Source organism: Tachyglossus aculeatus, chromosome 12, assembly GCF_015852505.1.
Source record: "Tachyglossus aculeatus isolate mTacAcu1 chromosome 12, mTacAcu1.pri, whole genome shotgun sequence".
Lineage (NCBI taxonomy): Eukaryota > Metazoa > Chordata > Mammalia > Monotremata > Tachyglossidae > Tachyglossus > Tachyglossus aculeatus.
The window spans coordinates 13,704,090-13,729,564 of record NC_052077.1 but is presented as its reverse complement, the minus strand read 5'-3'; the positions used below and the strand labels follow the sequence as shown (position 1 = coordinate 13,729,564).

Below are 25,475 nucleotides of genomic sequence, written 5' to 3'. Positions count from 1 at the left end.
TGGGGATTAGAACCCAGGTCCTCTGGCTCCTCAGCCCATGCTCTTTCCATTAGACGCTGCTGCTTCTCATTGAATTGCTTTTCACTGAACTGTGGGGGTGACGGGGTAGATAAGAAATCTATTTATTTTATTTTGTTAGTATGTTTGGCTTTGTTCTCTGTCTCCCCCTTTTAGACTGTGAGCACACTGTTGGGTAGGGACTGTCTCTATATGTTGCCAATTTGGACTTCCCAAGCGCTTAGTACAGTGCTCTGCACATAGTAAGCGCTCAATAAATACGATTGATGATGATGATAAGAAGGGTGGGATTATTTTCTTTTCTGTCATTTTGACGTAACTAGGCACTGCAAACATTTTCTTGCTTTTTCCCCTTCTCTTTTCCCAGGTGTGCACACTTGTAGAACTTGGGGAGGAGGAGGCAAGGGGATGCTCAAGTCAACAGCTGCTCAATTAGCACCCCTCCCTTGTCTCTATGGACAGCGAGGTGGAAGGAGTGGAGGGAACAGAGGGGGTAGGACAAAGCATGCACACACATACATACACACACACACGCACAGTTACCATGTGGCCATCTGTTTCCTTAACTGCACCCTGAAACTGGCAAGTGAAACAAATCAGTTTGTGCATGCCAGCCCAGCTAAATCAATACCAAAATGGGGGGAGGGGGGATTTTAAAAACAGATCCTCTATTTGGAAACATTTCCAATAATGCTGTATATAAATCAATGGTATTTACTGAGTGCTAACTCTATATGTAGAGCACTGAACTAAGTGGTTGGGAGAATACAGTACTACAGAATTATCAGGCATGTTCCCTGACCATAATTCATTCATTCATTCAATCGTATTTATTGAGCGCTTACTGTGTGCAGAGCACTGTATTAAGCACTTGGGAAGTACAAGTCGGCAACATATAGAGACGGTCCCTACCCAAAAACGGTCTCACGGTGAGCTTGCAGTCTAGAGGGATATATTTCTTGGGCCAATTTGAGCCCGGTATTCTGGTAGAGGAGTCTTCCCTCAACTATTTCTAGAGGAAAGATGGTAGTTCTCCTTTCTCATCCCTTTCCAGCTAATTTTCACACCTGGGGCCACATTATTCAATCAATCCATGGTATTAATTGAGCACTTACTCTACGCGGAACACTGTACTAAGCACTACCAACTGAGTCGGTAGACACAGTCCCCGCCCACAAGTAGCCTACAGACTAGAAGGGCAGGCATTCACTCAGGTGTCCTGAACAGATCCCAGACCACAAACCAAACTGATCCAGGTGGTTGGGCTATGTCAGGGGCTTGGTTTGACGTAGAAGCCTAAAGAGACCCGTGTCAGGTCAGCCCAGGGCATCTACTTAAGGGTTCCCTGAAGGAGGCTACAGCATTCTGAAAAACCTCCAAGCCTGGGCTCCAGAATGGGAACGTGCCTCCTGTTTTGGATTCTTTCAAGGGAGCTGGGATGAATTTTAAGTCTCCACATCTTGGAGTTCTGGTTCAGTCTGGATCCCATTAATATATCCCTATGCCTCCTCTCTAAATCTTCATCCCTTCATCCACTGATATGTTTTTAAAACACTAGCCCCTTCCCTTCTTCCCTTCTTGACTGCCATCTTCAACTGTTCAGTTTCCAATGGCTTCTTTCCCACTGCTTATGTATTTTCTATCCTAAAATAAACCAAAACCCTCTTTGACCCCATCTCCCTCTTTACATTTCTCTCCAAACTTCTTGAGTTTTTTTTTTACACCCACTGTCTCCACTTCCTATCCTCCAATACTTTCCCAGATTCACCCTCCAACTGGTTTCTGCCCCTTCCACTCCACAGCAAAGACATCTAAAGTAAACAACAAACTTCTGCTTGCCAAATCTGACAGCCTCTACTCCATAATAATAATGATGGCATTTATTAAGCACTTACTAAGTGCAAAGCACTGTTCTAAGTGCTGGGAAGGTTAAAAGGTGATGAGGTTGTCCCACGGGGGGCTTACAGTCTTAATTCCCATTTTACAGATGAGGTAACTGAGGCATAGAGAAGTTAAGTGACTTGCCCAAACTCACATAGCTGACAATTGGCGGGGCCAGGATTTGAACCCATGACCTGACTCCAAAGCCTGTGCTCTTTCCACTGAGCTACGCTGCTTCTCCATCCTAATCCTTTTAGACCTCTCAGCTGTCTTTGACCCTGTAGACTGCCCCCTTCTCCTTGAAATTTTATCCAACCTTAGACTCACTTACACTGTCCTCTCTTGGTTCTTCTCCTACCTTTCTGACGGCCCCTTCTCAGTCTCTTTTGTTGGCTCCTCCTCTGCCTCCCACCCTCTGACAACAAGGGTTTCTCAAGGCTCAGTTCTAGGTTCCCTCCTATTTTCCCTCTACACCCGCTCCCTTGGAGAACTCATTCGCTCCCATGGCTACAATTACCATCTCTACAGAGATGATTCCCAAATCTACTTCTCCAGCCCGACCTCTCTCCTTCAATGCAATTTCACATTTCCTCTTGCCTATATGGCATGTCTACTGGACATCCTGCCGACACCTCAAATTACACAAGCCAAAAACCAAGCTCCTTATCTTCCCACCCAAACCGTGACCACCCCATCTCTCCCACCACGGCAGGGCCAGTAACCTTGGCATTAACCTCGACTCATCTTCCTCATTCTACCCACATATTCAATCTGTCACCATATCTTGTCAGTTCTTTCACAACATTGCTAAAATCTGCCCTTTCCTCTTTATCCAAACTGTTGCCACGCTGATCCAGTTATCTTATCCCACCTTCACTACTGCATTTGCCTCCTCGCTGACCCCCTGCTCCAATCCGTACTTTGCTCTGCTGTGTGGATCATTCATCGATAAAAATGTTCTGTCCGTGTTTCCCCACTCCTCAGGAACCCTCCAATGGCTGCCCAACCACCTCCACATCAAATAGAAACTCCTTACCATCGGTTTTAAAACACTCAGCTGACCCATTGTACCTCACCTCACTAATCTCCTCCTACAGCCCAGCCTGCACACTCAGAGCCAGTTTACTCACCATGTCCCGATCTCTTCTGTCTTGCTGTTGATCTCTTTCCCACTTCCTCTTCCTGGCCTGGAGCTCCCTCCCTATCCATATATGCCAGACCACCATTCTCTTCACCTTCAAAGTATTATTAAGGCCACATCTCCTCCAAGAGGTCTTCCCCAACTAAGCCCTCGCTTCCCCAGCTGACTTTCCTGTCTGCGTCATCTATGTACTTGGATCTGTGATCTCTGGACAACTGATATTTGCCCCAGCCTCAACCCCACAGCACTTATGAACACATCTTTAAATTATATATTATAAATTACTTATTTATTCATATTAATGTCTGTCTCCCCCTCTAAACTGTAAGCTTGTAATCGGGAGGGAACGTGTCTGCTGAATCTGTTGTTCTGTACTCTCCCAAGCGCTTAAAACAGTGCTCTGCACAGAGAAAACACCCAATAAGTACAACTGATTGACTGATATCCCCCGCAACCTGGGGCGTGGGAGAACCTTCCCAATTCACCATTCCCAAATTAGAAGAACTGCCTGATCCAGGGCTTTCCAGGTTATCTCCTGAGGACACCTCTACTCCAGCGCAGGTATCACCAAGAGGCCATAGGGTTCAGGGATGCCAAATCTTACAGCCTGGATGGAAGGGTCCCAATATTTTGTGAGTCCACGCTAGCAACAACATCAATGATGGTACTTTGTCACCCTAACACCACAGTAGATCAGACTGTTAAGGCTACCTGCCAAAGAACTTTCCAAGAATTATCCCTATCCCTATTTTACAGATATTTTACGTTCGCGGATGCTTTTTCACATTAAAGGAAAACTTACAGTATTAAAATGAAAGCCCGAGTGGTAACTGTGACCTGAAGCAATTTCATAAAGAGGCAAACTCAACACTAGGTCTTGAAGTAAAAATGTCTAATGATTAACAATATCACTGCCTCCTAATTTAAAGTATAATGAATTTTCTGGATCATAATGACAATTTTGTTTTCCTTTTCATTTGATCCTTTACACTAATAGTGAATTTTTTTTATTTATAACTACTAGTCTACAACTGTAAAATGGTAATTTTATGCCATCCTATGACTACAAAATACTTTGAACTATGAGCCTAGTGTCAGAAGCACCATCATGAGAGCAACTTGAAATAACCTTGCTTATTAATCTCTTGCAATACCCTTCTGCTGAACTGCTTGTCAAAGAAATCAATTATAGCTATCCCCTTTTCCCAATCTGCTACATCCCCTTTATAAAAATTAAGAAAAAATATGTTGAGGCAAGAAAGCAGATGTTCAATATGTCTAGGTCTAAAAATGTGCCTTAAGTCAGATGATTTATGCCATTACACCTGGACATGCTTACTCTTGCCTAAATCCCTTAAACAGGAGCAACAGCTGTAATTTTCGTCAATAAAGAATTCTGATGCCTAAAACACCTGCTTTAAACAGGCTTAATAGATAACGCCTGGGACCCTAATTTTTTGACAAACCTAAAATGGCTGAAAGGCAAAATCTGTGTTCGACAAATCAACCCTGAAAGGTTCAAAGTGAATATTATAGTATAAAACTTTCAACTAAGGGACAAAGCTGCATAAAAAAATCTTGCACACTACCGATCACAACAACAAAACCAAGAAGCCAATAGCTTACTTGAAGACTGGTATTTGACAAGATATCTTGTATTTAGCATCCCTATTGAATGACTCATTTTACAAATGATCCAAACTAACCTCAGAAATTCCCCATCAGACCCATCATAATAGAAAGGTTATATTTATATTTGAAAGGTTTTTTTCAAATTCAGTAAGGAGGCAGTTCATCCCACCTATGGCAAGTTGCATTATTTCTAGCTTCCAATGATGCCAAATGTAAGTGCACAAATGGATTAGTGCATTGGCGAGTACAGTGAGGCTAGTAAACAAAAACTTTCAAAAATCTACGTCATTTTAAAATCAGAAATTTCATGCTAAACTTTATAAGAATATTTCAAGCACCTACTATGGGAGACATATGGCTTCACTAAGTGAGAAGAGAGGCACCGCTCATGACACAACCAGGTTATATGTTCCTTGAAAATGCAGTTGTACTGTGGGACGCATTTTCCTGTAGGTTTTTTTTGAATATGTCTGTAACCTGAATGAAGTTTTCATCCTAAAATATTCACTTCAATTTCTTGAAAACTGATGCAAGATTTCTTAATCTCCTAATGTCAGCTGGAGGGGAGGCCATAACTTCTTCATCTGTTCCGGCCTCTTGAAGTGACGCACCAGATTATCCAAGTTTGACGTGGTCCTCTATAGATGATTCTGTTCTGGAAGATTCGATTAACTCATTTCCATTTGGACCATTATCCACTGCTAAATTAAACTGCCTCCTTAGTTCATGAAATGCATTCTTCATTCATTCATTCCAGAACAGGTCCAGGAGTCAGAGGACTGGGGTTCTAATTCTGGCTCTGCCACTTGCCTGCTGTGTGACCTCGGGCAGGTCACTTAACGTCTCTGTGCTTCAAGGCCCTCATTTGCAAAATGGGGATTCAATACCCATTCTTCCTCCTACTTAGCCCATGAGTCCCATGTGGGATCTGATTTACATGTACCTATCCCAGTGCTTAGAACAGTTCTTGGTACACGGGAAGTATTTCAAAAATACCACAGTAACTATCATCATCGCCATCATCAAGTTCTCATGGAAGGAAAAGATGGCTCTAAAACTTATTCAAATTTTTTAAATTTACAACAAAAAGGCAAGAGAATTCACATTTTTTAGGGAAAGGTTACGTCCTCCACTGCTCAATTACTATTTTGAGTTCAACCTACCTTCCTCATTAAACACCATCAGAGCGGCAGCTATTGCTCCGTCCATTGTACTTGTTGATTCAATTACCTAATTCAAAGAGATTGGAAAAGAAAAGTTAACGTGCAGAAAAATCAAGACCCGCCGCTGGCCCCTAACACGCGTCCATAACACGTGTGAACCTATGACGCTTAGGGAGTTTCGAGATATTACAATTGTAGTGAGTTAGGCAGTGCTAAAACTTCAGAGAGCTATTAAGGTACGCTGCCTAATTACAGGTAAATTGATTATTCTCCGCTCAGCCTTAAAAGTAGGCTTCTTCCCAGCCCCCAAACATTTACGTAAAAAGCACTTTTACTTCACTCCCCAGATCCGAATCTGTAGACTGAAGCTCCTTTTGGGCAGCAATCAGGTATGGTACTTTCTCAAGTGCTTAGTACGGTGCTCTCCACACGGCTCAATAAATGCCTTTGATTGATTCCCTCAATACTCATTGGGAGGAATGCGGATCGATTTCATTTCTTTCCACAAATTTGGAAAAATAAAAATGAAAGAGCCCCCTCCAAACCTCCCCCATATTTAGCACTACCACACTTAGTAACTCACCTACCTATCACACTTCCAAAATGAAGTTTCTTCCATGGAACCATGCATATTTCCTTGGGGTTTTAGCTTTAAAAACACAATTTCTGATTAAAGCCACAGGCTCCCCGGATTTTTGGCTTCAAGGCCCTCCACCAACTGGCTGCTTCTTATCTAACAATCCTCTCTGCTCTCTCTTTTGCAAGCAAGCCTGATTACTGCCTCCCCACACATGACTTTCCAGCTTCCTACTCAACAAAAACAACATTTTCAATAAACTTTCTGAGAAGAAATTTAGGGCTTGGGAGAGATAAACAGATGCAAGACACAGGTTCCCTGCCATCAAGATAGGTTTAACAGAAAATTTTACGATTTAATCCAATCTATTGTATTCTCCATCCATCTCCTTATCAGACCAACCCACCCCATCTTGAAAACTGCACTGTACCAGGAAGCCAATATTCCCCAACAAAAATCTCAAGACTACCCATAATTTGAATGGTCATTCTGCATATATGAAAAAGTTCACACCGTTACTCAGGTTAAGTTTTTTTGTTACGCATGCATAAAAAGGCAAAACACTGAAAATGTTTTTTGTAAATGATGCCGGTTCTTGACTCTATTGACCTATTGACTCTTGACCTAAGCAAACTGGGTAACTTTGCATATATTTGATTGTTTGTCCCTATCCTTTGTGTCTGATACATGATAACCAGGTTGGACACAGTCCCTGCAATCCCAGCTCCATCACTTTTCTGCTGTTCAATCTTGGGCAAGTCACTTCACTTCCTCTCTGCCTCAGCTATCTCATCTGTAAAATGATTAAGATTGTGAGCCCTATGTGGGACAGGGACTGTGTCCAACCTGATTAGCTTGTATCAGCAACTGGCACATAGTAAGCGGTTAACAGACACCCTTAAAAAAAAGAATAAGCTAAATGCCAGGGGGCTTGGGTGGTTTTCAGGCAATAGACAACCAGGAGCGTGTTTCCCTCGCGGCAGAGGTGAGCTGGCTGACTACTGGACATTACAGAGGGAAAATGTATATATTTTTATATATATACACACACACAAATGAGAGAGAGAAAGAGACAGAGACAGAGATAGACAGAGAGACAGAGACAGAGACAGAGACTAAGTTATGGGAAAAAGTATATGTGTACTTGTGTATGTGTGATTGGCTTGTGCCTACCCCAGTGCTTAACATAGTGACTGGTACACAATAAGTACTTAACAAATACATAACAATAACAATATTACTCTATTTATTTATTTTTTGGTACATATTTATTCTATTTATTTTATTTTGTTGATATGTTTTGTTTTGTTCTCTGTCTCCCCACTTATAGACTGTGAGCCCACAGTCTGCTGAAGCTAGACTCTGAGCCCACTGTTGGGTAGGGACCGTCTCTATATGTTGCCAACTGGTACTTCCCAAGCACTTAGTACAGTGTTCTGCACACAGTAAGCGCTCAATAAATACGACTGAATGAATGAATAACAACAACAAAAAACGAATGACAGGATTTGAGGAACAGACTAACATCGCTGTTGAAAGTGAGGGAGTCAAGGATTATAATAAAGTTACAGACTTGAAAGACAGGCAAGATGGAGTATCACTGCAATGGGAAAAGTCAAGTGGAGGAGAGGATGTGAGAGGGAAGATGGTTTCAATTGTTTATGGACTCCACTCCTCTCTACAACAAGGTACTTGATAAATAAAACATAAACTACCAATATGCCAGCCTGGAAGTTCCACCTGTTTGCTTAATTGCTACCTTAAAAGTTATCACTTTTCAGCCAAGTTTTGCAATATATACATTAAGATTCTATGCTTAACATTTTAGACTTTAAAAGGGAGTACCTACTGTGGGTAGGGCACCGTACTACCCTGTTGTGAGCAAAGAAGGAATCCCTGCCCTCCAGAAGCTTACTATCTCAAAGGAGTGAGGCAGAAAAACAGGAGACACATCATTTACATTGCTGTGAGCCCTACATGGCACAACCTGATTACTGTGTATCTACCCCAGTGCTTGGCACATAGTAAGCACTTAAAAACCATCATTATTATTTATATCTAGTAGGAGCAAGAGGACACTCTGTCATTTTGAAACGCAATCTATTTTTAGGAAAATAACTGGCAGTCTTCTGCAGTAATAGCAGAGGCTTTAGTCCCCAGAGGACAGCCCCTGAATGATAAAACAAATCACCTGAGTTAATTCCTTGTCACTTCTTCGCGGGAAGAGTTCCTTCAAAGTCTGAAGCTTTGCATCTTTGATGTAGTCCGACTCAACAACTTGGCCAACATTTCTAGCTGCCATTTCAGGGGACACGTCTTCAGAGTGTTCGTCCTCAGATGGCTCCGAACTATCCATTTCAAGAGGGGAAAAAATGGCAGTGCTGTTATTAATCATGTTTATGAGTTAATACATTTTTCAATGCAAAGAATATGGGACTGTACTAATTCTTTTTAGAAATTCTGAAATTTTAATATCACTAATATCCCTTACAATTCTGAGACCACAAGGGTCACCTTTTCAATATATAACACGGCATTTTAATGTTTCCGAAAAGAGATTTTTAAATATACTTTCAACATGATGTTCATTAATTAAATCCTTTCCAATTCTTTACCACAGATTGACTTCTTTACCATAGAATGATCTCAAATTTTGGAATTTAGCAAGCTATACAATCAAATGTTTAAAGAGGCTGTCTTTATACAATCATGATAAGAGCTGCATGCCAAAATCAATTTCTGAATACACTCTCTTGTGCTGCTCAGTTGCACAAAGACAGCCTCCGAATTCCATCATTTTGTACCCAAATCTACATCATTTCTTACACGATTATTCCATGAACTTATACTGTGGCGTTTCACTTTAAAGCTTTCAAATTACAGTTACAGCCAACTGCTTGTCAACTGAATATCCCAATTAGAGATACCATATTTGAAAAATTCTATTCCTTTACCTCAGTATCCCTGTTTGAAAAGCTCCTTACAATCAGCCAAGTCAGTCATCACTAAATCAAAGTAAAAATGTCAAGTGCTGAGGAAGATATTGTCCCATTTCTCTGAAGATCAATCAATTCAGTTATTGCATTACAAAGAGAACAGTGAGTGATATTGAGAATCTTACATTATAATCACGGGCTCTTTTTTGGGAATTTCATCTTGGTTATTATTGGAGCAGTTTGGGGAACCAAAATCTTCGGCATCAGATGACAAATCAATGAATTGTACCCCTCTTGGATTCTTGAAATAAGATAAACTTGCCCTTCTCTCAGCCTCTGGAGTTTCTGGGACACTGGAGTCTTCTGCACAGAATTACATAGAGAAGAAAACCATTAACCGAGATGTTTATCTACAGTCAAGTTGAGTCAATAGTGAGTCAGTTTCCATTTTCCATCATAAAAGAAAGCATATCACCAATTAATTCAAAGATGAAGCCTCCCTTTAGGGTGAAGGAAGATACAGAACCTAAGTAAGCTGGCAGCGGGAGGAAGAGAGCATGCTGTTTTCTGGGTTGAGCAGCCTGGCCTGAAGCTAGGGCTCACAGACAAAGCGAAGCAAGGGGGCCGATGGGCTGGAGGGGCTTGGCAAGCTGAAAATGGGGGCAACCCGGGCGAGTCTGATTTAGATCCAGTAAATTAAAATCACCGCCCAGGAAGCCTTAGTGTAATTAATCATTGTTCCCTTTTAAAAAGTCCATTATTGATCTTAAGACTATAAAACAGTTGCCATAAGCGCCCCGTCTCACCTAGCACACCTGCTGCTAAATTACCATTCCATCACTAGAATTCAAAAACCAATGGAGAAGCTACATGCAGCAATTCTGCCTTATATTTCTGGAAAATTCCACTCACAATATTGTTCTTTCGTTTCCATTTCCTCCTCCTTCCAAAAATCCTACCTCCTTAGGGAAGCCCTGCTTTATCCATAACACCTCAATCATGCAAAGCCCAGCATCCACTATTAGCATGTATGTATTTTATTCCTATCCTCGGCACTAATGTACATAAACATACTTTTATTTATATATTTAACTGTTCAATTATTTGTCCTGATCATCATCATCATCAATCGTATTTATTGAGCGCTTACTGTGTGCAGAGCACTGTACTAAGCGCTTGGGAAGTACAAGTTGGCAACATATGTGTTTTTATGGCTGCCAGCTTCATCCTTGTTCTCCCTACAGCTGTCACTCTCTGTACACAATTTTTGACATTTGGAGTGCAAGTTCCTTAAGATGTGCTCTACTCTCCCCAATGCTTAGTAGGACTCTCAGTGTTCAGCAGGTGCTCGATAAATACCGCTGATTAAGTGAACTATCTATTCCAGCATCTCAATTAAACAACTAACTTTGATTTCTTTGTAAAAACCATTGATTTTTACCCACCCTACTGTGAATTTCCTTTGGGTTCTCTACAAGGACCAACCAAGAACTAAAATAATTTAACACACACACACACACACCCAACTCCTCCCTTCCACCACCCAATATTATTCACCTTGATAAAAGAAAAGTTTCCAAACACTTGACTTTCAGGGCCCCTGAAATGATTGCCTAAACATTGCCTTAGGCACAGAATGGAGCCTGCCATTTTGGATGCCTTAATGATAACCCTGACACTTTCCCGTGGTTTGTGTTTCAGTACTTTGGCATATTTGTTGTTCCAAACTCTGCAGTAGTCAATCTGAGGTTCCAATTTGACAAACGACACTAGGTTGCTCTTTCAGAATTCAACTTTGAACTACATCACAGGAGTTCCAACAGAACTGTCAAAGCTGGATTAATGTCTCCTGGTTAGCTTTGATTAGAATGTCAGTGTAGAAGTGAAACAGATTAATCCCTCTTCTTTAGAAAGGCCCTAAACTGAAATGTAGGTGAAGCCTCGGGGTTAGATAAAAGTTGGATAGAGAGTTGAAAACTAGAAATTGTTCCCTGGCACACTAGCAACTGATGAGTTCGTAAAAGAGGAGAAATCCTCCAAATACCAGTGAAAAGGCTTTCCAGAGAACCGGTGATGGGACACATTAGAAATGTTAATAAGGCTGGCGTGCCAGCTCACTTTACCCACATCATGATAAGGTTCAATTCAATTTCAAATAAACAAGTGACTGTGTCTCTGCAGTACAGGGATGGCGATGGAGAAGGAAAATATTCACACAAAGAAGTGCACATTCAAAGATGAGCCACTTAATTGTTAAACTACTCGAAGGGCTCTGCTGACATAAAGACATACCGACAGATTAATCTGTAGACCATTTTCTGAGAGCGCAGAGTCAAAGAATGCAACATTGAAGGAAACGATTAGTGAGTCACACTACTACAGCAAGTGAGATTACAGCGACAACGAGAGGTTGATAATGGAGGCCACAACTACAAAACTGGCTCAAGCCACCATTATACTTGCCCCCTTTCTCTTCCCTGATGATTAAAAGCGTACTGCCGCCGCCAGTCTTTGGCAACCTAGACCTCTCGAGCCCCAGCCGGCTCTTCTTGGAGCCAAAAGTGGCTAGGCTGGCCTCCGCCTGCTCTGGGGAAAGGCTGAACACCTGGAGCTGAGATGGTCGGCCTGGCCCTGGGGAGCAGCTGGAGGGCCGGTGGGATATCTGGGCTCTCTGTCTTCCTCTCCCTCCAGCTTCTCTGGAGCTTCCAGGGGTGTCCTTCTTGATTCAATTTTCTATCTCTTAGCCCACCTTTGCATCACTGGACATTGTGCTGCCTAGATAGCAGAATTCAGTGACGGCCTTGAGCTCTGGGCTGTCATTGGAGCTTTTTCATCGTAGAAACCAAGAGTCGAGTACAGGCGGGCATGAAATTTTGGTGCCCCCGTTCGTAGACAATTAACAGCATGGCCTAAACGGTAGAGCAAGGGCCTGAGAGTCAGAAGAACCTGAGTTCGAATTCCGGCTCTGCCGCTTGTCTTCTGTGTGACCTCGGGCAAGTCAATTCACTTCTCCGGGCCTCAGTAAAATGGGGATTAAGACCATGAGCCCCGTGTGGGACAGGGGCTGTGTCCAACCTGGTTAGCTTGTATCTAGCCCAGCATTTAAACTAGTGCCTGGCACATAGTTACTATTCAACAAGTTCCACTAAAAAAAACAACCCCCCAACCGACCCCGCCAGCAAAAAAACCAAACCCCAAAACCCATTCCCATGGTCTGCATTTTGTGAAAAGTTGTTGGGGTTAGGCCCTGTGGACTAACTCCAAAATGACTGTCTCACTGGCAGCTATGAACATTGTGGTCAGGGAAGGTGTCTACCAACTTGATGATTTTGTTCTCTTCCAAGCTCTTTGTACAGTGCTCTGCACACAGTAAGCGCTCAATAAATACCATTGATTGATTGATTGATCTGGCAAGCGCTAGGCTCAACCATCACTGCCAGTGCGGGGCTATCTGGATCCAGGGTTTCATGTGACTAACTGTGGTGACCTACCAGTCACCATTTCCATAACCTGAAGAGTTCCCCAGCGGTAAAATCCCACATCCCACTGACGTTAGAACCAGTGACCAAAAAGGTCACTATGAATAAGAAAAACAGGCACCCCACTGTTTCTACCTTACAGTCTTCCTTTTGTCTGTTCTCTTACTGGAAATAAGCCACACAGGCTGAGAAGACTCCCTGAAAACTGAAAAGCACACTGTTTCCCACTTTGGAGGCTCCGTGGAGGCCAGGAGAGAGTTTGGAGCTTGCACTAGGCTGGGATTCTGGGTTGGAGGTAGGCCTGGCCTCCCATTCTTGCCCTGCTCATGCTGGGAAGCGAAGAGCCCTGGGATGCAGGGCCAGCGCAGATTCATTCATTCAATCGTATTTATTGAGCGCTTACTGTGTGCAGAGCACTGTACTAAGCGCTTGGGAAGTACAAGTTGGCAACATATAGAGATGGTCCCTACCCAACAGTGGGCTCGCAGATCCAAACCATCTCCTGAGCTCCGCCGGGCTGAAGGTAACCTGGGACTGGGCCTTTGGGGCTCCAAACTAGACCAGTTAAACTTCATCCCCAGTGAAGGCCTGGGTTCTAATTCCGGTTCCACCACTTGTTTGCTGTGGGACCTTGGGCAAGACACTTCACTTCTCTGGGCCTCAGTTACCTCATCTGCAAAATGGGGATTAAGACCATGAGCCCCAAGAGGGACAGGGGCTGCATCCAACCTGGTTAGCTTGTATCTAAAGCAGGACTTAGTACAGTGTCTGGCACATTGCTCTGATACTCTCAGTATTTATTCACTCATTCATTCAATCATTCATACTTTTTGAGAGCTTACTGTGTGCAGAGCACTGTACTAAGCACTTGGAAAGTACAATTCGGCAACAGATAGAGACAATCTCTACCCAACAACAGGCTCACAGTCTAGAAGGGAGACACAGACAACAAAACAAGTAGACACGCATCAATAACATAAACACCACTTTAATGATCGAAGCACAGTAGTTGACTACTCTGCCCCCTCAAACGCATCTGATGACAATAATAATAACTGTGGTATTTGTTCAGTGCTTACTATGGGTCAGGCACCATTCTAAGCTCGGGGGTAGATACAAGCTAAATCAGGTTGGACACAGTCCATGCATGGGGCCCACAGTCTTAATCTCCATTTTACAGATGAGGTAACTGAGGCCCAGAGAAGTTAAGTGACTTGCCCGAGGTCACACAGCACAGTCAGGATTAGAACCCAGGCCCCTATGTTCTATCCACTAGGCCATGCTGCTTTTGTACCCCTTTTGCTAGGTGCTAATGAAGGGGTCAGATGGGAAAGGGTATAGACCTACCATTCCCAAACAAACCCGCAGACGGTCGCATACCCCTCCAAACAGTCCGCAGTGTCCTAAAAGCCCTAAATTTCACAACCCAGCCTAGGCCCATATCGTTCATCATCATCATCATCAATCGTATTTATTGAGCGCTTACTATGTGCAGAGCACTGTACTAAGCGCTTGGGAAGTACAAATTGGCAACATATAGAGACAGTCCCTACCCAACAGTGGGCTCACAGTCTAAAAGTAGATGCAAATTAATCCGGTTCCAGAAAACGTGCCCTCACAGGAATCCAACGAAGCCTTTACTAAAAAGGGGAAAACTGAACTCATTCATTCATTCACTCAATCATATTTGCTGAGCGCTTACTGTGCGCAGGCACTGTACTAAGCGCTTGGGAAGTACAAGTTGGCAACACATAGAAATGGTCCCTACCCAACAGTGGGCTCACAGTCTAGAAATAGAAGTGCAAATGGGCAATGAAACCAGTAACAGGTCAAACTTCTACCATATTTCGAATTGTTTCACACTACTGACTAAAATACACTGCCCTACTATTTTTAATTCACAATCCCACTCTTGGCTGAAGCTCTCTGAGCCAATAGGTCTATTCACGTAACTCAACCCTTTAACTACTCGGGAGAGTGGGAAACACACTGGAATTTAGAAAGAAAAGAATAACGCCCTAGTGTATATCGGAATGTTATTCAGTATCTTTTTAACATGATTAACACCTGCCACATTGCTACTACTCCTGTAGCCTCTTGGAGCCAGCTCAAGAGGCTGAATGAAGTCTACAGTGGCAACAAGTTAGGCTAGAAAGCTAGCTTCAAGCAGAATAAAAGTTGTCACCCTTCATATCTTTAAGATTTTGGCACTTGAAGGAACAGCTCTTTTAAATTGGAGGCTATCTTTTACAGCAATTTTCCTGTATGGGGAGTTCGGCCATAATGCATGCTTTTAAGCGATTTCCCGAAAATGCTACTGAAGGATTTGTGTACGTTTTTCTGACCACGCACCATGTGAAGCAGGGTAGAAACAGATACATGTGCACACAGTTGTCTGACAAGACCTGAGTACAATAATGTGATTTCTTCTTAATGCGAGCTACCGGACGAAGACGGCATGCACTATACAGGAACTGACTGTATAGTTCACTTTCACTTTTGGCGGATGCGAACGGTAGATGCAAGAAGGCACCAGAATAGAAGAGAAAAACCTCAGAAAGGGAAATTCAGGTCTGCCCAGCCAAGTGCTCAGTACACTGAGCAGGTGCTCAGGAAAGAGCATCAACTGCCTGATTGATGACCCGAAGCTGGGCCCGATGCGGGTGGAGTCCCCACACTAGCAGGAACTTCGGGGCTGGCCATGATCGCCTCCCTGCTCCCGCGGGACCCCCCAGGAGCCAAACCTTCCCACCAAACATTGTCAGCTTGGAAAGGATGTGGCCATTCATATCCGAGACCATTTGCTGGAGAGGTGAAGTTCAGTGGCTATTTTAGTTACATATTTTAAAGTTACTTTGGACTGCCGAATTTTTTATTTGCTCTCCTGGATGTCTGGGACAAATTTTCAATGTTCTCTGCACCCATTCATCATCATCATCATCATCATCAATCGTATTTATTGAGCGCTACTATGTGCAGAGCACTGTACTAAGCGCTTGGGAAGTACAAATTGGCAACATATAGAGACAGTCCCTACCCAACAGTGGGCTCAGGATGGAAGCCAGAGAGGAATGATGTGTAAACTCACTATCGCGTATCTACCTCAACCCTCAGGACTGTGTTTGGCACATAAGTAGTTAGAAAATGCTTTAAGTAATAAGAATCTCCCTAACTCAGGTTTTTTTAGGAGATGCAAAACACTAGTACATAGAATTTGCCTAGGAAATTAAAGTTGTGGAATTTATAGATGATATACTTGCGGGTCAAACTATCACCGAGACGTTCTACTTGGTCCCTCGGTCAAAGGAATCAAAGCTTTTTACTGAGTGTTTGAGTGCGCTGTAGTAAGTGTTTGGGAGAGTACAATATGAGAGTTTGGGTAGCACGATTCCTGACACCAAGCTCTTTCCCCTAGCAGGGGGTGGGTGGGTGGGTATTGAACTGTAGGACCACGCGGCTATCCACTATCAGGGCTAATAATTTCTCATCGCTCCCTCCCCGATGGTATTATTTTACAATACAAAACAGTTTACCGGTGGTTTGTCGTAGAGAAGCAGCAAACACAGTGGCATTCAACTTGTACTTCCCAAAGGCTTAGTACAGTGCTCTGCACACAGTAAGCGCTCAATACAACTGAATGAATGAATGAATGAATGAATTCGATTAACAGCTCAAGCCAAACATCTGGGGTCTAATGTAACGGGATAACTGGACATGGGCCGGAATCCAGGCCGAGTCTCCGGATAATCCCCTTCTTGGCTCGGCTTCTGAACCGCGCCTGATCTCATTTCTGAGAGGGTGGGGACGAAGAGAGAGGGGAAGGGCGGAGGTGACTAGAGAGAAGGCAGGGAAGCGGGGCGTGGGACGAATGTGAGCCCACTGTTGGGTAGGGACCGCCTCTATATGTTGCCAACTTGTACTTCCCAAGCGCTTAGTACAGTGCTCTGCACACAGTAAGCGCTCAATAAATACGATTGAATGAATGGAAAATGGGGATGAAGACTGTGAGCCCCATGTGGGACAACCTGATGACCTTGTATCCCCCCCAGCGCTTAGAACAGTGCTGTGCACATAGTAAGCGCTTAATAAATGCCATTATTATTATTATTATTATTATCACGACAGTCCCAACTCTAACACAAAGATTTGGGATGGAACTTGAGCAGTCTCAAGACTGGTAGTAGTTAATAGCCTCTAGGCTGTAAGCTCCTTGTGGACAGGGAAGGTGTCTACCAACTTTATAGTACTATACTCTCCCAACCGCCTAGTACAGTGCTCTGCAGGCAGTAAGCGCTCAGTAAAAATCATTGACTGATTAAACGATAACACTGGAGGTTATTTTGGCTCATTGCCCTCAGCCACTAAAACACATTTATTTGTAAGACGGAGTTAATGGTGGAGCGAACAGCGACACAGTGGCATTCAAGGACACAACGAACACCATCACGCTTATCCAGTTTTGTACCTCTGGCACAGCCCCGACTGCATATCCCCGAACGGGGTGCTTAGCAGGAAGGGCGTCGCTGATGCAAGCGCCAATCAATTAATCACTCAATGGTATTTATTGAGCCCTTACTGCGTGCGGAGCCAACTTCCATCCCTACTCCTGTGTACCTCTCAGCTTCATCCCTCCACCCCCCCTTGCACTTATTAAGGAATACTGCTGATCGCCTCGGCTTTGGCACCCTCAACGCCAGGCAAGAGAGGCTGCCGAAGGCACTAGGATTTGTGCCCCGTCTCCTTACCGATGCCCACCCACCCTTTCCCCATCTAGACGCTCCACGGTAAGGTCTTGCATCGCTTTTTCCTCTGTGATTCTCCCAATACCACGGGGTGCTTTTGGACACAGACTCTAGCTGTGATCCTCTTGTCTCTTCAGCCCCAAGTGCCAACATTAATAAGTTTACCCTACCCTGGCCAACCTCAAGGGCTCTCACACTATTCTCCTCTCTAAACGCCCCACGACATATCATTGGTGCAAGGGTTGATGCTCATCAATCAATCACACTTATTGAGCACTTTCTGTGCGCAAACCGCTGTACTAAAATAAGTACAAAATAAGCATGTCGGTGGGCACGTTCATACTAGCCATTTCTGATTTATTCATCTTCACGTGCTTGCTTTCTTTTTAAAGTGTGTGGGCCTCTTTTGCGCTTTACTTTCCCAATGGTTCTCACAAGGAAGTAGAAAAGAAGTAGAAAAGCTGTCTCTCACCCCCACACCCCGACCTTTACTGAAGTCAACCTGACTGCCATGTTCAACGAGAGCTTGAAAAGGGGAAAGGGGCGAAGGCCCAGCGGTGTCGCCTACTCGTGAGTTGTTCCGGAGAAATGCTATACAATGCCCACGAGCTGCACTTGTTATCTCCGCCGGCTCCCTTGCTACTGGGCACAGGAGGACAGGGGTGATAGTGTGGGGGTTCTGCCCCCCCAAATCAAAGCAATACCCTTCCACCTCCCATGAGACGTAGGCAAACGCGGGTCTCCCGACTCTCAGTTCGGAGCTCTTTCCACTAGCCACACTGCCTTTCTTTGTAGGCCCTAATGAGAGAAACGCTCGGTCTATGAGAAGTAACGTAGCCGAGTGGCTAGAGCACGGGCCTGGGAATCAGGACTTGGGTTCTAATCACGCTTGGCCACTTTGCTGTGTGACCCTGGACAAGTCCAAACGGGGATTAAGACCGTGAGCCCCATGAATTGTGTCCACTTTGATTAGCTTCTATCTACCCCAGCGCTTAGTACGGTTCGTGGCACATAGTAAGCGCTTAACCAATACCATTAAAAACACAAAACCAAATGCAAAAAAACCCCTGAGGTACTTTGGCGTTGGGTGGTCAAGGCTGTAATCTACCCCCGAAGGCCTGGCCTACCCTTCGGTAGAGGATGAGCCAACCAGAAGTAGAAAAATGTCTGTTGGGGCTGGGCTACCACAGATGAAGGCTTCTGACCAAAGCACAGCTCACATGGGCACAAGCCCAAAAGGAAATAGCGAAGATCATTACAACTAGAGAAGTTACAATTAAAGAAGCAACGTGGCTCAGTGGGAAGAGCACGGGCTTTGGAGTCAGAGCTTACGGGTTCAAATCCCGGCTCTGCCAGTCGTCAGCCGTGTGACTATGGGCAAGTCACTTCACTTCTCTGAGCCTCAGATACCTCATACATTATATATATATATATATATATATATTATATATTAACAAAATAAAATAAATAGAATATGTACAAATAAAATAAATAGAGCAATATAATAGAGATGACCGGGAGATATTTCTAGACCTCCCTGTTCTGACATTACAACACTGCGTCAGAACCGGACTCGTTTTCAGGAGTGGGTGCCTGAACGTTGGCATGAAAACCGCGTCCCTTAGAGAAGCCTGAGCTCTTAAGAGGCTTTGCTTTTCCAGGCTAAGTTACGCCGAAGAGAAGTGATGTTAAAACCAGTTTATCTGTACCATTCCTCGTCCACCTTCAACGCATCTCCTCACCCGTTTTGTCTGTCACATCTGATTCCGGGGTATCTGGCCCGGCGCCTTTATCCCCACCCGTCTCGGCATCCTCGTTGGTGTCGGAAGCAGGCAAATCCACCCGCGCTGGCCCCAGGTTTTTGTTCCTCTTCTCGAAGCGGAAGCGGTCCAGGTTGAAGAGGCTCATGGCGATGGAGACGATGGAGCTGCTTCGCCGCAGGGCTCGGCCCGGACTTCCTAAGGAAGGAAAGGGGGAAGAGGAGGCCGTGAACGGCAAACCACGCGGGGGTCGACGTGAGACACCGGGGGTGGAACAGGGCCCTGGGGCAGTCTCACCTCAACAGCCCTGCCCCTCGGGAGTGCATGCCCCTGCCCTCCGACCCCCAAGAAAGCTTACATTCATTCATTCATTCAATCGTATTTATTGAGCGCTTACTAAGCTTATATGCCCCTGCCCTCTGACCCTTGGGAGAACATGACTGCCCCTGTCCTCCAACTCCCAAGAGAGCATACAGGCCCCTGCCCACTCTCCTGCTTTCCAATCCCTGGGAGAACACGAGTGTCCCCCTGCTTTCCGATCCCTGGGAGAACACGAGTGTCCTCCTGCTTTCCGATCCCTGGGAGAACATAAGTGTCCCCCTGCTTTCCGAGCCCTGGGAGAACATGAGTGTCCCCCTGCTTTCCGAGCCCTGGGAGAACATGAGTGTCCCCCTGCTTTCCAATCCCTGGGAGAATGTGAATGTCCCCTGCTTTCCAATCCCTGGGAGAACATGAGTGTCCCCTGCTTTCCGATCCCCGGGAGAACACGAGTGTCCCCTGCTTTCCAATCCCCGGGAGAACACGAGTGTCCCCCTGCTTTCCGATCCCTGGGAGAACACAAGTATCCCCCTGCTTTCCGATTCCCGGGAGAACACGAGTGTCCCCCTGCTTTCTGATCCCTGGGAGAACACGAGTGTCCCCCTGCTTTCCAAGCCCTGGGAGAACACGAGTGTCCCCCTGCTTTCCGAGCCCTGGGAGAACACGAGGGTCCCCCTGCTTTCCGAGCCCTGGGAGAACACGAGGGTCCCCCTGCTTTCCGATCCCTGGGAGAACACGAGGGTCCCCCTGCTTTCTGATCCCTGGGAGAACACGAGTGTCCCCCCTGCTTTCCGATCCCTGGGAGAACACGAGGGTCCCCCTGCTTTCCGATCCTTGGGAGAACACGAGTGTCCCCCTGCTTTCCGATCCTTGGGAGAACACGAGTGTCCCCCTGCTTTCCGATCCCTGGGAGAACACGAGTGTCCCCCTGCTTTCCAATCCTTGGGAGAACACGAGGGTCCCCCTGCTTTCCGATCCCTGGGAGAACACGAGTGTCCCCCTGCTTTCCGATCCCTGGGAGAACACGAGTGTCCCCCCTGCTTTCCGATCCCTGGGAGAACACGAGTGTCCCCCTGCTTTCCGATCCCTGGGAGAACACGAGTGTCCCCCGGCTTTCCGATCCCTGGGAGAACACGAGGGTCCCCCTGCTTTCCGATCCCTGGGAGAACACGAGTGTCCCCCTGCTTTCCGATCCCTGGGAGAACATGAGTGGCCCTACCCTCCACCCCCTGCACACATAATAATAATAAATGATGGTATTTATTAAGTGCTTATTATGTGCAAAGAACTGTTCTAAGCGCTGGGGAGGTTACAAGGTGATCAGGTTGTCCCACGGGTTGCTCACAGTCTTAATCACCCCCATTTTATAGATGAGGGAACTGAGGCCCAGAGAAGTGACTTGCCCAAAGTCACACAGCTGAGTTGGCGGAGCCGGGATTTGAACCCATGACCTCGGACTCCAAAGCCCGGGCTCTTTCCACTGAGCCACGCTGTACCCCTGCCCTTCAACCCCCAGGACGTAGTGCGTGCCCCTCCCTCTAACCCCGGGGATGTAGCACGTACCCATGCCCGCCAACCCCCGGGATGTAATGATGTGGGCTCGTCCCTTTCACCCCTGGGAGGGCACACGTGCCCCTGCTCTCCAACCCCCGGGATGTAGTGCGTGCCCCTGATCTCCAACCCCCGGGATGTAACGTGGGCTCATCCCTTTCACCCCTGGGAGGGCACATGTGCCCCTGCTCTCCAACCCCTGGGATACAGCACGTGCCCCTGATCTCCAACCCCTGGGATGTAGCACGTGCCCCTGATCTCCAACCCCTGGGATATAGCACGTGCCCCTGATCTCCAACCCCTGGGATATAGCACGTGCCCCTGATCTCCAACCCCTGGGATGTAGTGCGTGCCCCTGCCCACCAACCCTGGGGAGGGCACACTTGTCCCTGCCCACCAGCCCTGGGGAGGGCACGTGTGCCCTTGTTCTCCAACCCTTGGGATGTAATATGTGCCCCTGCTCTCCAACCCCCGGGATGTAGTACGTGCCCCTGTTCTCCAACCCCCGGGATGTAGTTCGTGCCACTGCTCTCCAACCCCCGGGATGTAGTTCGTGCCACTGCTCTCCAACCCCCGGGATGTAGTACGTGCCCCTGCTCTCCAACCCCCGGGATGTAGTACGTGCCCCTGCTCTCCAACCCCTGGGATGTAGTACGTGCCCCTGCTCTCCAACCCCTGGGATGTAGTACGTGCCCCTGCTCTCCAACCCCTGGGATGTAGTACGTGCCCCTGCTCTCCAACCCCTGGTATGTAGTACGTGCCCCTGCTCTCCAACCCCCGGGATGTAGTTCGTGCCCCCGCCCTCCAACCCCCAGGATGTGGTTCGTGCCCCTGCTCTCCAACCCCCGGGATGTAGTATGCGCCCCTACCCTCCAACCCCCGGGATGTAGTACGTGCCCCTGCTCTCCAACCCCCGGGATGTAGTGTGCGCCCCTTACCTCCAACCCCCGGGATGTAGTATGCTCCCCTACCCTCCAACCCCCGGGATGTAGTATGCTCCCCTACCCTCCAACCCCCGGGATGTGGTATGCGCCCCTAACCTCCAACCCCTGGGATGTAGTATGCACCCCTACCCTCCAACCCCCGGGATGTGGTATGCGCCCCTACCCTCCAACCCCTGGGATGTAGTATGCACCCCTACCCTCCAACCCCCGGGATGTAGTTCGTGCCCCTGCTCTCCAACCCCTGGTATGTAGTACGTGTCCCTGCTCTCCAACCCCCGGGATGTAGTATGCTCCCCTACCCTCCAACCCCCGGGATGTAGTATGCGCCCCTACCCTCCAACCCCCAGGATGTAGTATGTACCCCTGCCCTCCAACCCCCAGGATGTAGTACGTGCCCCTGCCCTCCAACCCCCGGGATGTAGTATGTGCCCCTGCCCTTCAACCCCCAGGACGTAGCGCGTGCCACCCTGGGGAGGGCATGAGTGCCCCTGCCCTCCAACCCCGGGGCTGTGGTAGGTGCCCCTGCCCTCCAGCCCCGGGGATGTAGTACGTGCCCTTCCCCTCCAACCCCGGGGATGTAGCACGTGCCCCTCTCCCCAGCCCCGGGGATGTAGTACGCGCCCCTCCCCTCCCCTCCCCCCCCCCGGGCCGGGATGGCGGGTCCGCGCGCGCGCGCACAGACACACACACACACAGACACACACGCGCGCGCGCACACACACACGCACACACACACACACACGCCCGTCCGTCCTCGAGCCGCCGCCCCCCTCCTCTCCTCGGTCCTCGAGCCGCGGTCTCACCGTTGGCAGGCCGGGAGGCTCACGCCGTGTACGCACGCACGGACACACACACACACACACACGGACACACACACACACGGCCCGTGTACACAGGCGCGCCCCCCCCCCGCTAACACACACACACACACACACACACACGCAGACAAACACACGGTGCAGGGACGACGGCGGCCGGGAGGGGACCTACCGCAACGGCGGCGGGGCGCGGAGCGGAGCGAGCGTCGCGCGCCGGAGGATGACGTCACTCGCGCCGGCGGATGACGTCACGGGCGACCCGTCGCCGTCCTCCCCTCACCTGTGACCCGCCGACCTCGCCCCTACGGACGGCCAGCCAGTCATTCATTCACTCACTCATTCATTCATTCATCCATCCATCCATCCATCCATTCACTCATTCATTCACTCATTCACTCACTCACTCATTCGTTCATTCATTCATTCATCCATCCATCCATCCATTCACTCATTCACTCATTAATTCATTCATCCATCCATCCATTCACTCATTCATTCATTCACTCACTCATTCATTCACTCATTCACTCACTCATTCGTTCATTCATTCATTCATCCATCCATCCATTCACTCATTCACTCATTAATTCATTCATCCATCCATCCATTCATTCATTCATTCACTCACTCATTCACTCATTCATTCATCCATTCATTCATTCACTCATTCATTCACTCATCCATTCATTCACTCACTCATTCACTCACTCATCCATTCATTCACTCACTCATTCACTTACTCACTCATTCATTCACTCACTCATTCACTTACTCATTCACTTACTCATTCACTTACTCATTCACTTACTCACTCATTCACTCATTCATAGACTGTGAGCCCACTGTTGGGTAGGGACCGTCTCTATATGTTGCCAAGTTGTACTTCCCAAGCGCTTAGTCCAGTGCTCTGCACACAGTAAGCACTCAATAAATATGATTGATTGATTCACTTATTCATCATCATCATCATCAATTGTATTTATTGAGCACTTACTGTGTGCAGAGCACTGGACTAAGCACTTGGGAAGTACAAGTTGGCAACATATAGAGACAGTCCCTACCCAGCAGTGGGCTCACAGTCTAAAAGGGGGAGACGGAGAACAAAACCAAACATACTAACAAAATAAAATAAATACAATAGATATGTACAAGTAAAATAAATAAATAAATAAATAGAGTAATTCACTCACTCATTCATTCATCCATTCATTCACTCACACTCAGTCACAAGAAGCAGCATGGCTCAGTGGAAAGAGCCCGGGCTTTGGAGTCAGAGGTCATGGGTTAGAATTCCAGCTCCACCACATGTCTGCTGTGTGACCTTGGGCAAGTCACTTAACTTCTCTGAGCCTCAGTTCCCTCATCTGTAAAATGGGGATTGACTGTGAGCCCCACGTGGGACAACCTGATCACGTTGTATCCCCCCCAGCGCTTAGGACAGTGCGTTGCACATAGTAAGCGCTTGATAAATGCCATTATTATTATATAAATACAGTTTGGATATAATGATGTTTTTTGTTAATCGCTTACAGGCACTGTTCTAAGCCGTGGGGCAGATGCACGGTTATCAGGACGGACTAGATGGACGCATTCCCCAACCCAAGTAGGGCTCACGGTCTTCATCCCCATTTTAGAGATTAGGTAACTGAGGCCCGGAGAAGTGAAGTGACTTGGCCAAGGACGGCACAGCAGGCAACTGGCAGAGTCGGAATTAGAACCCAGGGCCTTCTGACTCCCGGAATCACGGGGCCATACTGTTCCTCTCTCACCATTGCTCTGCTTGCACCCCCCAACATCGCCAAGCAGGTCACTACCCGCTCCCGAAGCCAGTGGCCCACACCACTTAAATGTACCTATCTTTAAATTGCATATTGAAATTATTTATACTGATGTCTGTCTTCCCCTCTAGACTGGCAGCTCTTTTCTTAATGGTATTTGTTGAGCGCTTCCTAAATGTCAAACTGTTCCAGGCGCTGGGGTAGGTACGAGTTAATTAGGTTGGACACAATCCCTGTCCCACAGGGGGCTCACAGTCTTAAGCAGGAAGGAGAACCGGTATTGAACCCCCATTTTACAGCTGAGGAAACTGAGGCACAGAGAAGTGATATAATAATAATAACAATGGCATTTGTTAAGCGCTCACTATGTGCAAAGCACCGTTCTAAGCGCTGTGGGGGATACAAGGTGATCAGGTTGTCCCACACGGGGCTCACAGCCATCATCCCCATTTTACAGATGAGGTAACTGAGGCTCTGAGAAGTTAAGTGACTTGCCCAAGGTCGCACAGCAGACACGTGGTGGAGCCGGGATTCGAGCCCACGTGAAATGACTTGCCCAAGGTCGTACAGCAAGCCATTGGCAGAGCCGGAATCAATAATAATAATAATGATAATGATGATGGCATTTGTTAAGCACTTACTGTGTGCAGAGCACTGTTCTAAGCGCTGGGGAGGTTACAAGGTGATCAGGTTGTCCCACAGGGGGCTCGCAGTTTTAATCCCCATTTTCCAGATGA

General features: G+C 46.8%; 1 protein-coding gene across 2 annotated transcripts in view; it reads right to left on the bottom strand.

Annotated features, from left to right (window-relative positions):
- Positions 1 to 19,518, bottom strand: part of SMARCAD1 (SWI/SNF-related, matrix-associated actin-dependent regulator of chromatin, subfamily a, containing DEAD/H box 1) — a 59,384-nt gene extending 39,866 nt beyond the window's left edge. For both annotated transcript variants that reach the window (XM_038755104.1, XM_038755105.1), the window contains exons 1-4: positions 19,312 to 19,518; positions 9,534 to 9,711; positions 8,604 to 8,760; positions 5,836 to 5,902 (exon numbers count right to left, since the gene is read on the bottom strand). In XM_038755104.1, coding sequence (XP_038611032.1) covers positions 5,836 to 5,902; positions 8,604 to 8,760; positions 9,534 to 9,711; positions 19,312 to 19,477 — 568 coding nt within the window. In that variant the 5' untranslated portion in view covers positions 19,478 to 19,518. The remainder of the gene's footprint in view (positions 1 to 5,835; positions 5,903 to 8,603; positions 8,761 to 9,533; positions 9,712 to 19,311) is intronic.
- Positions 19,519 to 25,475: the final 5,957 nt, after the last annotated feature.